The sequence below is a fragment of the Lucilia sericata genome, unplaced genomic scaffold, assembly GCF_015586225.1.
Source record: "Lucilia sericata isolate MDLA Ls3-8-SP2 unplaced genomic scaffold, ASM1558622v1 Contig000662F_arrow, whole genome shotgun sequence".
Lineage (NCBI taxonomy): Eukaryota > Metazoa > Arthropoda > Insecta > Diptera > Calliphoridae > Lucilia > Lucilia sericata.
Window position 1 is genome coordinate 66,134 of NW_023994667.1, and position 17,999 is coordinate 84,132.

The window sequence follows — 17,999 nt, forward strand, 5'->3', positions numbered from 1 at the left end:
GATGCCGATGATTTTGTAATATTTTGTTTTAATTTTATCGGTTGTAATCACTATTTTCATGTGTATGTTTTTTTTTTTTTGTAATTTATTTGTTTCATTATTATAATAAAAGGTTCTCTTTTATATATTTTTAAAATAATAATAATAAAAATACTGTCTGTATAATTATTGTTTTTTTTTTTTATTCAAATTTTACTACATATACACTTTTTTTTATAAATCATTTTGTTATTTATTGAGTACTTTCATAAATAAATTAAGATTTTTTTTTTCATAAATTGTGTATGGTATGTGTGTAAAAGTGTTCTTTTTTATGAGTTTAATGTTCTATAGTTTTTTTCTTTATTATTATTGATGCTGGTTTTGTTAATTTATTTCTGATTTTTTTAATATTACTTTTTGGTAACTAAAAACTTTTTATCTGATTTAGTTTTTTTGATATTTTAAAGTTGTATTTTTTTTGGTTTCGTGTTAAAACTCAACATTAACCTGTGCGTGTTGTTTTTCAATATATTTTTATATATATTTTGTGTTTTACATTCGATATTTCATTGTCATTTTATTGCGTTCTGAATGTGAAAAAATGGCAAACATTATTTTTATATGTTTCTATTAAGTTCATTCGTTTTTTTGTTTCTCCCTCTCGTAGGCCCTCTTATACAACAATTCAATTGTATTGATTCCACATTAAAATTTACACTTAGTTGCCATTTTTATAGTTGATTGTGCTATTATCGCCATAATAAAAAAAGAAAAAAAAAAAAATAATATTATTGCAATTTCATTTGTTTGGTTAAAATGGTATTGTATACCTTTCAATGACATTTTATACCCTACACTTAATGATTGGTTCATCAAGTATACTTGAATTTATTCAATTGTAGTTAATTGTTTGTTTTGTTGCTAAAAATCATAAAGAATGTAAATTTAATTTAGTTTCTAATTTAGACCTTATAGATTCATCGGGGTCGTGACCAGAGGTCCCCAACGTAGGATACCTCGGGTATGTATAAAAAAAAGGATTGCTTAAAAATTGGACTGGGTCTAAAGTTATATGCATTTTAATTTAAAAAATATAAAAAATTGTTTTCAAGTCCTATAATATTCCTGTATGTCCGGAAGAGGTTATAGGCTATTTTTTTAAAATTTCAAGTGGGCGAGGAGCCACGCCCATATTAAAAAAGTATTAAATACATATATTTGAGATAATATAACAGTTAGAGTCCTCAAAATTTTGTCGGAGCCACTTTCGTTTCAATATGATTATTTAGGTCAAAAAGTGGGCGGAATAGCATTAGGGGGCGTGGCACCTTCCACATAAATTAAATAAAAAAAATTCCTTTATCTTGGATATTATTACAGTTAGAAACTTAAATCTTTGCACGGATATCTTTAACATCCATGTAAACATTTTGGGTGATAAATTGAGAGAAGCGGCACCTCCCATATTAATTAAATACAAACATTTGTTTATCTGGGAAACTAATAAAACTAAATTCTTTAAATTTTACACGAAGAACTTTAATATTTATCTGAATATTTTGGAGGAAAAAGAGCGGACTTTCATTCCTATATGAATTAAATAGAAATATTCGTATATCTGAGCTATATTCTTCAAATTTTACTTGAAGAACTTTGACATTCATCTGAACACTTAGAGTATAACGGGCAGACTCTCAATGGGGGACTTGGTACCTCCCATATGAATTAAATACAAAATCATAGAACTTATAGAACTAGATTCTTACAATTTTGCAAACATTACATTAATATTCATCTGAACATTTTGGAGAAAAAAGGGTGGACTTTCATCTGGGGAAGATTGAATTAAATAAAAAAATTCGTATATCTGGGAAACTATTAGAGCTAGAATCTTCAAATTTTACATGAAGAACTTTGACATTTATGTAAACATTTAGATAATAACGGCCGGTCTTTCAATGTGGGGCTTGGCACCACATATATGAATTAAATACAAAATTTCGTATATCTTGGAAAGTTAGATTATTCAAATTTTTCATATTAAATCTAAAAGTTAACAAACGTGGTAAGCTCAAAATCAGTTCTTAACAGTGAGCCTACCACGTTTGTTAATTTTTAGACAACGGATGTGCATAGAATTTAGATTGCGACAACGAATTGTTGCAATGTTGACAACGTTGCGTAGTCAACAATACATGTTGTTGTTGTATATATGTATATACTTGACAACGGATGTAATTGAAAAATTTGGTGTCAATTTGGTACCAGGCGTGTATATTTTTTTCCCGTCTGTGTATGACCGACGTTTTCTAGAAACAAATTTATATACATTTAAAACTTCTAATTATTTCATATCGAAAAGTGTAGGGTAAAAATATTGTATCAACTAACGTTTTTATAACAGCTCTATTGAAATGTCCTTTTCTACAGTTGTTAATGTTTTGCCAAATATTACAAATATATATTGCCATTTTTTCCAATGTATTTGTGCGAAAATGTTGTCATTTATATTTTTTATTGTTAATATACCAAAAAATAAATAAAAAAAAAACATAAAAAAATTAATAGTTTTATAAAACAGCATTTATTTTTCAATACTCTTACACCAATAGATATAAAGATATGTTTGACTAAATACAGAAAGTACATATACACTTTCTGTATTTAGTAAGTGATGTTATGGAGTGTGGAGTTGTATATGTATGTTTATAAATTAGTATATATGTATATATATATATACATAAATGTATTTATTTATTTATTTATAACTATTATTTAAGGTATTTTTCCTTTGTTGTTGTGTGTTTGTGTTTTTTCTTTATGTAATAATTTATTTTCTTAATGTTATTTACAACTTTGCAGCACGTTATACGTGTTAATCATTTGCTGGTTCTTTTTTCTATAATTTATAACTCATCTCTTGTGCATTTTTCCTCAATTACTGAAACCTTTAACATAAAATATGATTTGGGTTTTCATTCTAATCTCATTATACTCATAGTACTTCTAATGTTTGAAAAACAAATTGCTTAAAACCATCATATGTATGTATATATTTTTTTTTTGCTCTGTTCTAACTTTCAAACTTTTTCCACATTAATTTTAATGATGACCATGTGTTAGGTTTTTGTTGTTGTTGTTTCAGCTAAAACCAATCTAAGCTCATTAAATATAAACTCATTGTAGTTTTTGAATTCAAGAGTGTGTGTGTGTGACGTTATTTCTGTTTAGCGGTGTGAGTAAATGGGAAACTATTTCCACTAAATTTCTATATATTTTTATTGTTGTTTTCATAATATAATCAACATAAAATATGACGTCTATATCAAATCTAAACACTGCTACTGTCACTGCACTCTAATGCAAATAAATTACAAAAATTCTAATTTATAGTAGAAAAAAATGTAGAACATTTAGCAGCAGTATGCAAATGACAATAGTTATAATGATAAATTTAAGATAATGAAATAAATATATACATAAAGTTTAATGTGTGTTTATAAAATAAAAAAAATTTGCTAAATTATTTTGAATTTTAAAATACTGTTGTGGTAAAGAAATTATAAAATATAATACACTTACATAAACTTTTAAAAAGGATTAAAAATAAACTTTTCAAAGGATTAAAGAACAAATTTTGTATGAAAATTTGATTTATAAACCTATGATAAAAGTTTATGAATAACACCCGTGAACTCAATATTAAAATTACAAAATTACAAAACTCAACAAAAAAATAATAAAGCAAATATTTTTACTGAATTTTTCTATATAGGACTAATCTAAAGTATAAATAAAATATCGATTGTTTTGAATGGGTTGTTTTGAAAACACATAATCTGTCGTATTGCTTTATTTCAAATGATATTTCTATAGTTTTTAAAAAAATTTGGCAAAATAAGTTTTTCTTCCCTTATTATTACATTCCTTTCTGTCTAGGAAAATACTAATAATTTACAGGAAACTGTATAAAAACAAAGCTTTTTTTTAATAAACAGATGTTATCGCTAGAAAGCTTTTTACAAAAACTAAAACTTTTGCCAAAAGTTGGTTAGTGGTTAGTGTTCTAGTCTGGTAGACCGGAGGTGGTGGGTTCGATTCCCACCTGAGGCACTGGTTATGCAGCGCACAACAGGCCCGACAGAGGCCTAGGTGTATTTCTTCGGATTTGATGTATATACATCCTCCTTTTAAACTAACTAACTAACCAACTAACTTTGCCAAATAAAGTTTTTCTAACAATGTAAAAATGCTTGTCTATATAAAAAACATTTTTATTGAAAGCTTTTTTTTCAAAGGAAAATGTTTTCCTAAATATTAGTAAAGCTTTTTGCGTAAAAATCATTACTTATCTTTCTTTATTTGTTATAAAAAGAAATTTCTCTCAAAAAAGCTTTTTCATTCATTTCACATTTTTTTAAAGCTTTCTTTAAAATTTTTACTAAAAACAATCTTTTTTCTCACAAAAAAGTTAAAACTTTTAAAAAGAATTTGTTTAAGAAAATAAAAACCATTTTTTACGAAATAGATTTAAAAGCTCGATCACAAGAGCAAACTTTTCTTCTTTGGCGAAAAGTTTTCAAGTTTTGAAAAAAAAAACTATATTCCTTTTTTTATGGAAGAAAAAATTTTCTCAATTTTAGTGAGTCAGTTTTTTTTTTTTTTGTACAAAAGTTGTAACAAAGAGCTTTTCTTTTTAATTGCTTTGCTAAAAAAAGTAGAAATCTTAAAAAATCACAAAACAAGAAGAGCTCTTTTTACCTAAAAAGCTTTTCTCACTAAAAACAAAAATTGACAGAATTTTTTTCTTAGAAAGAAACGCTTTTTTCATTCTTTACAAAGTTATGTGTACAGTTTTCTCAACCAAAAGAGCTTTTTGGTGAAAAGAGATTTTATGGGAAAAAGTAGACATAATATAAATTTAATTTGAAATGGAAAACAAGAAAATCGTTTTTTTTCCAAAAAAGCTTTTCTCACTAAAAACGTATACAATTTTCTGACGGGTTTTTTTTTCTTTGAAACAGCTTTTATTAGACATTTATGGCCTTATGCATAATAAAAAACTAACCGCTGGCTAACAAGCTTCTAACTTTCCCTTATGGGAATAAGGCCGTTCGTTTTTAGGAAAGCTTTTTTCATTCTTTATAAACTGGTGTATTTACCTGTTTAGAGAAAATATTTTTAAAAAGAGATTTTTTGAAATAAAAGTAAAGACAATATATTTTTTTTTAAATAGAACTTGTTGTTGAGCATATTTTTTAAGAAAATTTAGTTTGGAGAAAAGCTTTTGACACGGATATTTTCAGAAAAAGCTTTCTTGTAAATGAAGTATTTCTCACCAAATAGTGTTATATAATTTTGGCGTATAAAATTATTTTAAACTTATAGAAACTAGACGCTTTTGAGTTTATAATTAAAAAAATATCTTCAAAAGCTTTTATTTACAAACACGGGTATTACAACAAAATATTAAAATTTATAATTTTTATTCATAATGGAAGGAATGTATAAATACGTTAACTTTTATTTATAAGCTTAGGAGAATGTCGGTCACTTTCCAGTAAAAATATTAGACTTTTAGGAAATCTAGAAGCAAAATCAGCAATAGAAACGAGTTCAATAGTCTACTTAACAAAGTTATGCATAGCGAGATGGTGAAAGTTTGACAACACATAACTAATAAACAAGGCAAGTGAATTTACTCTTAAATGCTTATATGAGTGTTATAAAAATATTCTATTTATTGTGATATTTTTCTAAACTCATTAAATACTGGTGATACCTTCATTTTTATCTCGATTTTTAAACTAAATTTATTGTGTTAAAAGATTTCTTAATAGTTTAAGTGTCTTGAGTGAGTGTGAGTGTGTGATTGTGTTTCATTTAATTGTTTTAAATATATTTAGTAAATATATATGTATATATATTGTATATCATACAAACTTATGCATAAATTCAATTAACATCTAAGCAGACAGAGATCGATATTTATTTAATTAAAGCCTAATTTAGATTTCATATCATTTCATTAAAGTTTTATTTTGTTTACATTATAAAGTGATTATTATTGTTGTTATAATTGTATATACTTACAAACAAATATTCATTAATTTATTTATTTATTTACTTTTATTATTAATTTATTTATTGATTTATTTTACAATATTTTGTTGTTGTTCTACTAAAAAAATTTACGTAATACACCATACCACAGCATACCACCAAACGATTTTAAAAACTCAGTTTTTTATGTTAAATTTTTTCACGTTAGTGTTTGTTTTTTTTTTCTTTTTTTTTTGTTAAATTACAAATAGAAAAATTAAGCGGCCAAAAAATAAAATTATTGTATTTTTTCCATTTAATTGATTTTTATTGTTTAAGGGGAGGGGCTTGTTTTTGTTGTAATAAGTTTGTTTTGTCAAGTTTTTTAAGGCAACGGATAGTGATTTTGTTCAAAGTCTTTTTGATGATCCGTTAAGGATTTCTTTGAAGTTTCCAAACGTCTATCGGTAATAGCTACAAATGGTAAACGCTGTTTACGTCCTGGTATAAAGCCTGCACCCACTAAACGTGGTGAGGCATCGACTACACGATGATAAATGAAAGAGTTTGTAACCGAAGATGAAGACGCAGCGGACGAGGGCGAGGACGAGGAGGGAGAAGTTAAATGATTGCTGCTGCTACTGCTGCTGCTTTGAGTTTTAGCTGCATCCGGTGAGGTTGTGGTTGTATTTGATACTGATTGCTGTTGTTGTTTATTATTGTAATCATTTGGTGTGTTGGCTGAAAAGCGGCCATTTATTGTTTTACTTACAACTGGAGCTTTATTATAGGCCACAAAGCCACCAGCATTTATAAAGTTATTATTGTTGTTGATATTGTCATTGTTATTTAAATTATTTAGATATGGCAAGGGTACCCTACGAAATTCCGAACCAGAACTGGGTGCAAATTGTGCACTACGTGATCTGGGACGATTCATATAACCACCGGCTATGGATGGATATGAGGGTAATTTATGTATTGCTGACTTTTTTGTTGTTGTTGTAGCTGCTACTGCTGGTGTTGATGTTATTAACTTTTCCATTTGCCAATTTGTTATTTGTAAATTTCCGGCTGCCATATTTGCTGATTTAGTTTCAATTTCCTTTTGCCAAATTTCTTGTTCTGACTTGGAATCATCATTAGCAATTTCATCAACACCAACGCCACTCTCGTGTTTAGCACTGTTGCTGCTAAATTCATTCTCCTGTTCATTGGATTCCAATGAAATGCTAACATCTTCATCGGGTAAATGATTTTCAGTGTGTGTATACTGTCTAGCCGTCATTTCATCTCCATCCCCTCCACCACCATCTCTGTCACCGTTGACATTGACATATGGATAGGGTGGTGGTTGCGTGGTAGTAGTGGAAGTTCTTTGTTGGGCAAATAAATCGTGTATTTGACGTTGACGCTGATGATAACGTTTACGCTTCTCTTTAAGGTAATCATCGTCTATGCGCACCGACATGCTGCCCACACTGGAGTCTCTAGGTCCCGGCTGTAGTTTGGAGCCAGACCATCTTAATTGTGGTGCTGTCTTGGTAGGCGGCGCTATGGTGCCCTCTAAGAGATCTAGCAATTGTTTGTTGCGTCTATTAAATTTACGTATATAAGGTGGTAAATTATCATCTTTATTGTCGTTATCTTCGAAATAGTCATCATTGTCGTATTCATAGTCTGGATAATTTTCGGATTGTTCTTCACGCATTTGTTCTTCGTGCAACCGTGATTGGACCTTGGCTAAATGAGGCCATTTGGCATAATAGCGCTCTAGATCTTTAATATCTGTGATCTGGTGGCCCAATTCTCCTATGCCATTGGGACTCATCATTTGTTTCCGCGAAGGTGGTGGCATGGGTGTAGTGGTAGTAACCAAACGTTTGGGTATCATTTTGCGTTGGTAGGCATGATGTCTGGAATGTTTTAATGCTTGATGGTGGTGGGGCTGTCGAGCATGCTGCTGCTGTTGATGATGGTGTTGCTGATGATAATGATGATTACGTGTTTGGCCATGATGCAGCTGACCATGATGCTGCGGCCTGTAATGATGGTAGGGGGTATAACCTCCCCTAGAGCGTCCCACACCTATGCCGCTGCGTTCCTCTGCCACCGGATTTATTTTCTTATTGCCATTTCTCAATACCGGACTCAATTTTCGATACCAGTCATTTGTATCCATTCTCTCACCTTTGGTTATAAATCTAACTTCATTAGCTCTTTCACTATCATCGTCAGGAGTTTCTAGGAAATAATTAATTTGTCCCTCATAAAATGGTTTGGTGGTAGGTTCCTCGACTTTCTCCATTTCCCTTAAATCTTCCTTATTGTCCTTTTCCTCGCGCGGTTTCAAAACGAATATGGGTGCGGGCGGTATTAGCGATTTAAGTTTTTCCAACTTAAATTTCTTGGCATGTTTATCGCGCAAGAAATTTAAGTCGGCCACCTCTGTGTCTTGATTGTCTTTCAGCAAGTTTATTGCATTTTTTGTAGGAGTTTGCTGCTGGGCGCTAGCAGTGGTCTGGGGACTGGGAGTGCTAGTGGTTGTCATCATCATTATCTGTGAATAGCGCAGATAATCTTTGTATTTCTTTTTATGGGTTTTATGACCGTAACGTTTATTGTTGCGTCTCAGAGATTTTTCCTTTTCGAATGCTGTTTGCTTTTTAACTTCATGTGTTGATTCTATATTTCCCATACAATTGTTGTTGTTTTATATTTTTCCATCATGTTGTCGTGTTGCAATTAAAGTTGAACATATAGGGTTGTAAAGTTGAAAGGGATAAAGAAAAGAAGATACAAAAAAAAAGAAAAATGAAATATGAGGTTTGGTTAGTTAAAGTTTTATTTCTTAACTTTTTTTGTAGATTACATTTTGATTAAAGTCTTAAATGTTATAAATTCCAAAAACTATAAAAGTGCTATAAAAGAAATTAAAAGAAAATCTATTGTATAAATTTCACAAGGAAATTTTTTAATTTCTGTTCGAAATGGTTAAAGTTAGAAAAGTAATAACTTTTTCTAATCACAAAATGTGTTTAATGCAAAAGGGAAATGGTAAAAATTAAGTCAATTAAAATTTGCTAAATTTGTAATGTAAAACTCAATGGGCAAAACTATAAGCAATTATATACTTTAGCCAAGTCTTCAGTCTATACCATCGTTAAAACTTAAGCAAGCCTATAGTAAAATATATAGTCTCCACTGTAGTAAAGGCTATAATCTTTACTGTAATCAAGACTTTAGTCTATATAGTATAGTATATACTATATTTAAAACTATTGTCTTTACTATAGTCAAGACTATAGTCTATGCTATAGACAAGACTATAGTCAAGAATATAGTCTATACTATAGTCAATACTATAGTCAATACTATAGTCTATACTATAGTCAATACTATAGTCTATACTATAGTCAAGACTATAGTCTATACTAGAGTCAAGACTATAGTCTATACTAGAGTCAAGACTATAGTCTATACTAGAATCAAGACTATAGTCTATACTAGAATCAAGACTATAGTCTATACTAGAATCAAAACTATAGTCTATACTATAGTCAAGACTATAGCCTATACTATAGTCAAGACTATAGTCTTTACTATAGTCAAGACTATAGTCTATACTATAACCAAGACTATAGCCCATACTATAGTCAAGAATATAGTCTATACTATAGCCAAGACTATAGTCTATACTATAAACAAGACTATAGTCTATAATATAGTCAAGGCTATAGTCTATACTATAGTCAAGACTATAGCCAAGATTATAGTCTATACTGTAGCCAAGACTATAGCTAATACTATAGTCTATACTATAGCCAATACTATAGTTTATACTATGGTCAAGACTATAGTCTGTACTATAGCCAAGACTATAGTCTATACTATAGCCAAGAGTCTTTACTATAGTCAAGACTATAGTCTATACTATAGTCACGTTAATAGCCTATACTATAGTCAACACTAAAGTCTATACTATAGTCTCGATTATTGTCAATACTATGGTCTAAACTATAGTCAAAACTTTAATATAGTCTATTAACTGAACTATTAACTTTAAGTTTAGTTGTCAGTACTATGGTCCAAACTATTGTCAAGACTATAGTCAAAACTTTAATATAGTCTATTAACTGAACTATTAACTTTAAGTTTATATTCATTTCGAATCAAAACTAAAAGTCTCTCATTTAAATTTAATATTTGTTCATGATTTCAAATTACTCACATACATATGTAGTACTAGATTTTCCAACTGTTAAATAGCACAACAAAACTTCATTTCCCCTTAAGCGAAAAAAAAAACTTAATTTTCATGGACTTTTAACTCCTGCCAACACAAACAAACATAAAATCTTGTCTATTTAACATTTTATTTTCTCTATTTTGCCGTAAAAAGGAATTCAATTAAGCCTAATTCTGTGTTAATTTTTGTCTAAAATGTCACAAATTAAATGACTTTTCTCATTGTAGTCGTCATACATGATCATACAATTGTACACTTAAGCTGTCTAAAAGTCTATTTGTATATCTGTCTGTCCATTTGTCATTTAGTTCCCCTTCATACACAAAATTACAAATGTTGTTTGTATCGTGTCAGTTTTTGTGTTTTTCATTTACAACAGATTTTTCCCTTGTACGTTCACCCCTTGTTTTAAATGTACATGTGTAAGTATTGGTTGTTATCCCCCTCCGTTTGTGAAATGTATTTGTATTTTGGGTATTGTTGTCATTTAATGCTGATTACAGCAGATTCTATTTACAATTCACAGGCAACGATTTAAAAAGAGGTGTTATCCTCCTGCTCCTTTTATATACATTTGTACATCTATTCCGTTTTGTTCTAGGTTTTGAGGTTCTGTTGTTCTTGGCTCTATCACCACAATATAGCCGAGTATTTTATGGCAGCAGTTGACATTTTATTGTCGTTGACAATAAAGTTTTATATGTCATTTGTAATTTCATTGTACTGTTTATATTATATTGCTGTTGCTGCTACTGCTGTTGTTGTCGTATTGTATATTGCTTGTAGCAATGTAGTTGCAGCAATTATTGTTTATCATGTTTGTGTGTTGTATTATTGTTGTTGCTTTTGCTGTTGTCATTTTATTTTACAGGAAAAGTATTATAAATACCATGATTTAAGGGCTGAGTTAGGAAAACGTCAAGCGTTTTAAATAGATTTGCAATTTAGAGTTTAACTGGGATGAGTAGAGTAAACAAATTACGAATTGAACGCATTGAATGATAGATAAAGTTCTAGTACTTTTAAATGAAAAAGGATATACACATGTGATATGAAAACTAGGTGATAGTTTTTTATTTCTCAGTTTTTTTTTTTTTTTATAAATTCATTGTTTCATTGTATGTAAAACTCATTGTGTGTTATGAGTTTTACATTTATCGAAGTTTTATAAAATACAATTTTTTTCTTATTATTCGCACCTATTTTTCTGTCCACATGTGTATGTATTTTCGATAGCAAGATTGTATAAAAACTTTAGCGTAATTACACAACTCAACTAAAAATAAAATTTTGTTTTTGATAAATACAATGTTTTTTATAATGAAAATACATCTGACAAATACAAATATCTCAGAAAATATTCTAAGAAAGTCATTACATAACTGATCCCATGTAATGTACATATTATGTAGTAATTTAAATAATTGTTCAATTAAAATGAATATTGCGAAATTACCTTTCTTTGTCAATTAGTGTAATCTTTCCAAATCTGATATTTCATAATTGCCTTTTTTAGTCACATGTCAATCAGGAAATTTACTTTAACAACAACGTTCGTGGTAATATTATGTTTGTCATAAACATTAATTATAAATGTAATTTATTCCGTTTTTCTCATTTAATATTTTTAAAACTTTTGTATCTATAAGTTGAAGGTTAAAGGTAAACTAATTGCCTTCATGGACATGTAAATTGTTGGAATATATTTACTCTAGGCCTTAGTGATTTTCAAGTGATATTGTACTATATTAAATTTTGACGTTTTTGTTACTTCAACATTAAACAAAATTCTCAAGAAAAGTGTGTTTCCAGTTACTTGAAGTTGACTTGACAAAGAAGGCAAACTGTAAACGTGATTGGTTTATTAAAGATTTTGTATACAATATATACAATAGGGTGTACCAAGTTGATGAAATTTAGAATAACCTTTTCTAAACAAATTTTTCATGTATAGTAATAGCTTTTTGAAGTTTTATAAAAAATGATTAGGTGGTTATAATGGACATGAAACTCAGATTATTAGAACTAACACACTACCAACCAAATATCCTATTGAGATAACTTATAAGATTAAACAATAATGAGAAACTTTCACTAATCTGCCGCGATTGAAGTCAAATTTCTAAATAATTTATTATAATTTATTAAATTTATTTTTAATACATTTTTTTTTTAATATTATTATTTTTTCTTTTTCAGGTAAGTCACTGCTTAGAGCTTTTTACGGTGGACTACATTTAAGGTAAAAATTGTAAATTATATTTATATTATACACCAATATAGTAGGAAAAGCCTTATGTATTTGTGTTGATGTCACTAATGACCAAAAAGTAGGGAATCACATCCAATAAAGTCCGTCCGTCTGTGAAACAAAATAGATTTTGCTTAGAAAGACCAGATAGCAACATTCCAAAAATTTTGATAAATGTTGTCATGTTGTCAATGTCAAAGTTACTTGAAATTATTTGATATAATTTAAAATCACACCAAAAGAATCGAGTTCAATTTAACCCTAAAACTAGATAATTTCAAAAAGTAGTTTCCATATCTGTCCATCAGTCCGTCTGTCTGTCTGTAGAAGGGACGTTAATGCCCAGATTACATTTGTAATCATCAGATTACAAATGTAATCTTGAAAATATGCAAGTTGCTTTATAAAAAAATTTCTCGAAAGAGACAAAGAAATAAGTGAGATTTTCGAAAGAGGCAAACGTTTAAGTCATATTCCGATGGGGTTCTTATATGTGGACCGATTGCTTATTTCAATAACAAACAAAATGCACCAAAAGAAAATATTGTGGACATATTTCTATAAAAACCTCTCTATTGCTAAACCTCTCTATATATATAAAATTCTAACGTTACTGACTCACTGACTGACTGATTCATCATCGCACAGCCTAAACGGTTGAAGCTAAAGAGCTGAAATTTGGACAGGAGATTGGTCTTCCACCAAAAAGATCCACTAAGTCGGGTTTTTTGGAAATTCGAAAAAGGGTAAAAACGTGTAAATTCGGTAACCTCATATCTCCTAAACTAGAAAAGATACAAAAACAGTTTAAAGCTTATTGTCGTTCATTTAAAAATAAGCTGATAGGTGTCTGGTACTTTTTTCAAATTCGGACCCTTTGGGGAATAAACGGGTAGAAACAGTATTTTGGTACTTTTTTTGCACCCCATGTGAACATACAAAAGATATTTTTGACTCCTTTATAACTTAACGAAAAAATAAAAATACGAATTTAGTACTTTTTGGATATTCGGTCGTTTAAGGGCTGAAAATTGTACATATTTTTGGTACTTTTTGAATAAAACATTGTTTCCTATGTATCGATTTGTACATGTGAATGAATACTTAATGATAAGCTCCCACTATGATATTGCAACTTTTCGGAATAAAATGTTTATTACTTCGATAGAGAGAAAAAAGTACCAAAAGGTGGAAAAAAGGGAAAATTGATTTTATTCAAACTCATTGACCCAATATTAATAAAATTGGAAAAATTGGTAGATTTAGTACACTAAATATGTCAATGGGGTATTACTTGGAACTCCAGCACAAAGGAATATTTTTGTTACATTTTTAGTTTTTTAACTGGTACTTTTTGAGTTTTTTATAATATTGATCCTGGAAACATGAAATTAAGCATGTAGAGAACGGAGTAAATGAGAATCAATAAAAGGGAAATTTTTGGTACTTTTTTGTTTTTTTGATTGTATTTTTAAATTTTTTATAATAATGAACCGGAGTAAATGAGATTGTATAAAATGGGACTTTTTGCTACCTTTTCGTTCTTTTTCGTTTTTTTAACTGGTACTTTTTGCATTTCCTGTAATATTGAACCTAAAAACATGAAATTAAGCATGTTGAGCTATAAAAGGGGACTTTTTTGTCCTTCGACTGGTACTTTTTGAGTTTTCCATTAAATTGAACTTATTGGTACTCAAAAAAGTACCAATCGAAGTACGATGATTGGTACTTTTTTGAGTTTTCTATTAAATTGAATCTAGAATCATGAAATTAAGCATGTAGAGCTCGGATCAAATGAGAATCTATAAAAGGGGACTTTTTGGTACTTTTTCGTTCTTCAAAATGTACTTTTTGCATTTTCTATAATATTGAACCTAGAATCATGAAATTAAACACGTAGAGACCGGAGTAAGTGGAAACATATAAAAGGGGACTTTTTGGTACATTTTCGTTCTTTCTAAATTTTTATATTATTGATCCTAGAAACATGAAATCTCTAAATTGATATTGATATTTGATATTGCTGAAATACGATCAGGGTAGCGAAGCACACTGGGTATAGTTTGTTAGATATATTGTAAAAGCAAAAATTAAAAAACTTTTGTCATTTAAGAATTCAATGGTCTCTGAATATAGTCCCTCGATATAAGTATGTATATGTATATATTTGACGGTCTACGACCAATAAGATGTTTTGAACTGAAAAGTAGGAAAATCTATTTTTTTTTTAATTTATTTCTGTTAGAATGATTTTGGATATTTCAGATCAGTAGAGAAATCACGAGAAATTCTAATCTATACTCAGGTCCTTCCCTCTGGATAGAAATTCATAAAATCGGTATATATTTGCAAAAATTATAGGGTCCAAGAAATTTGCTCTTAAATTTTTAAATTACAAATTTTATTATAATTTTTTTTTCCCAAATAGCTTCACTGTTTACTCTTATATATAAAAAATGATTGAATTTATCTCTCTGGAATTTACTTATTATGATTGATAGTTCTATACATATACAAAAGCAATATGTTTAAAACAATAATAACAATAATTCATATTGCTTTTAGATACAGACTCTATTTAATGGAATAACAATAACAACAAACCAAAGTAATACTTATCAACAAAATATAAACACTCTGCAGTAAAAATAAATAAAAAATATATTTATTTAAGTATGAAATCAAGTTTAAATAATAATAATAAATGTTTGCTACGTGTAATAATAGAAAGAACCAAAACGTAAAACGAGAAAAATAAGTTGTAAAGTTTTACTAACCTCTTTCATTATTCTCATCATAAAAACTAAAATCCTTGGGGTTCAATTCTCCTGTTGGGTGATGATGATGCTTCTGCTGCTGCTGTTGGATATGATGGTCTGAAGTTGATGTTGAATTTTCTTTTAAAATGTCATAATATTTTTTCTTGAAATTTTCTTCTTGTGATGATACTTTTGCCACGGCATCCGGATGATTTCCTTCAGTGTTAATTTGGGATTTTAGTTGTTGCTGCTGCTGTTGCTGCTGTAGTAGTTGTTCTTGTTTAAGTTTGGTGTATCTATTGGTGGCATCATCTAAACGTGCAGCACCATTGTGTCTTTTCATTTTACGTGGTATGAAAATATTTGCAAAATTATTATTATTTTTATTTTTACTTTCATTGTCATTGTTATTATTGCTGTTAGTGTAGCTGTTTGTTTTGAAAATATTGGAATTTTCAGTTTCTTCAATATCACCAATGGCATCTTGTTTGGGTTGGTTTAGTTGTTGTTGTTTTTGTAATAGTTGCTGCTTTTGCTCCAGTAAATGTTGATGGAATATTTCATAATCGTTAAGATTTTTCTTATTTTTATTATTGTCATCAGTATAATCGGCCATGTGCTTAATTTTGTCATTATCTCGATTATTGGTCATTTCTTCATTCGAGTCTGGTCTACTAAATGTCTCATCATCATTTATTATTGTCTTTAGTGTGGACATTTGTTCTTTTTGCTGTTGTTGTTGTTTTTGCTGTTGTTCTCTTTGTTTCTGTTCATGCATACTTTTAAATTTTTCATATTCAGCACTACCATCATCATCATCTTCATCGTCCAGTTCAAATTTGTCCTCCTCATCTTCATCAGCATCATTATCATCATCATCAAGACTGTCGTTGTCTTTCAAACTTTTTGCTACATCTACATCTCCATATATGTTGTATTGATTTGAATAGTCAATATTGTTTTCATATTTAATTTGTTGTTGTTGTTTTTTCTTTTCCTTATTTTTATTGTCATTGTTGCTCTTGAATGTTTTCCTTTCTTTAAACATTTCCTTTTTATTATTAGTTTTCTTTAAGTTTTTCTTAGTTGTTTCTTCAACCACCATATCTTCATCTTCTTCACTGCTGTCTCCATCATCATCATCATCATTATTGTTGTTGTTGTTGGTTTTAATGTTTTTGCTGCTATTGCTGTTACTATTGTTGTTGCTATTTTTGTTGTCATCACTTTGTTCACTGGACCTTTGTGACTCAAGTATCTAAAAGTGTACATAAGACAAAATAAAAAGAGCGATTTAAATGAATAGCTAGAAACGAAAAACTTTTTGTTTATAGTTGAAGTGAGAAAGGGCTTAAATTAATTTTTTTTTTAATTTTTAATAATTTTTCAAGTGTAATTTCAATTTTTTTAAATTAAATAAATTTTGTAAAATTAACTATTTTATAATTACATTCTTTTTTAAATTTTACTTCTATTTTATAAAATATTTGCCCATTGTGCTTATACATATGTAGCAGCTCTACACACATACATACATACATTGATTACAAGTTTATTAGATTGTTCGTAGAAAATAAAGTTTGTTTGTTCGAACTATAAGGAAGTCATAAAAATCATTGATTGTATAAACCATTTCATTTTTTTTTCATTCTTTATTTTTTTTTTTTTTTGAATCTTAAAACTAAAAAAGCTTAATAAAGTTAAGGATATTAAACTAACAAAAAGAGGTTTAAAAGTTTACTGAAAACAAAAGGAGTAAAAAATACTTTAAGAAGCCATCAATTCGTTTACGTATAAGTACCTTTTCTTCAGTTTATAATCTATAAAATTTATTATATTAAACTTAGAAAAAGAAAATAAACTGATGTTACTTACGATGTATAGTAAGAAAACTAAATTTAAAATCACTAGAAATTTAAACAAATTGCAAACTTAAATTCTATTTATTTTCTTTTTTTCTATAAAAATATTTTCTTATTCTATACAATTCTGCTAAAAAACAAACTGACCAGACTTGTTTTGCTTTTTCTCAACTCCCTGGAGGATTTGTACTTCTGTTACATAAATATTTATGACTTTTAAAAATTGTTTTCATATTTGTTCTTACACTATACATACATATACATACATACTTCTTTAAAGGACATAAAATGAATAATGTACATATGACACATATTGTATTTTTTTTTCTGTTCAATATTTTTATTAAAATAAAATAAAGACATACTGTAGATATAATAGAAAGGAACAAATATGAGGATAAAGTATTTTCGCATTACAGTGAAAAGAAAATATATATAGTATAATCGAAAGCTACCAGCAAGTGTCTTTTATGGCATAATACAAATAATTTCAATAGAATTGTTGTTAACCCGGTTTTGTCAATTGGAAAAAAGAAACTATAGATAAATAGAAAAAATAAATAAAAAAACTAGTCCAGCAGGTTCAAAAGGATTTAAGTTAGAGCTTTAAAAAAATGTTTTAAGCTATTTTAACTATTTGGTTGACAAAATTTATTGTTGTTGAATCATTTGACAAGTGTTTTGCTTTTTACTGCTAGAGTTACTTTAGAGTATTCAAGTAGTAAAGCGAAAGTCATTCATCACATTAGTATCCTCAAGTAATTTAGGGAGTAGTCACTAGACAACTTTTTTTTGTACTGTATCATAGAATGTAGTCATTAAAATATCTTACTAGAACTATTCTAATACCGCCC

General features: G+C 28.6%; 1 protein-coding gene across 9 annotated transcripts in view; it reads right to left on the reverse strand.

Moving 5' to 3' along the window:
- Positions 1–4,723: 4,723 nt before the first annotated feature.
- Positions 4,724–17,999, reverse strand: part of LOC119607143 (putative uncharacterized protein DDB_G0282133) — a 92,444-nt gene continuing 79,168 nt past the window's right edge. For all 9 annotated transcript variants that reach the window (XM_037960935.1, XM_037960944.1, XM_037960942.1 and 6 more), the window contains exons 4-5: positions 15,302–16,541; positions 4,724–8,709 (exon numbers count right to left, since the gene is read on the reverse strand). In XM_037960935.1, the coding sequence (XP_037816863.1) occupies positions 6,410–8,709; positions 15,302–16,541 (3,540 nt within the window). In that variant the 3' untranslated portion in view covers positions 4,724–6,409. The remainder of the gene's footprint in view (positions 8,710–15,301; positions 16,542–17,999) is intronic.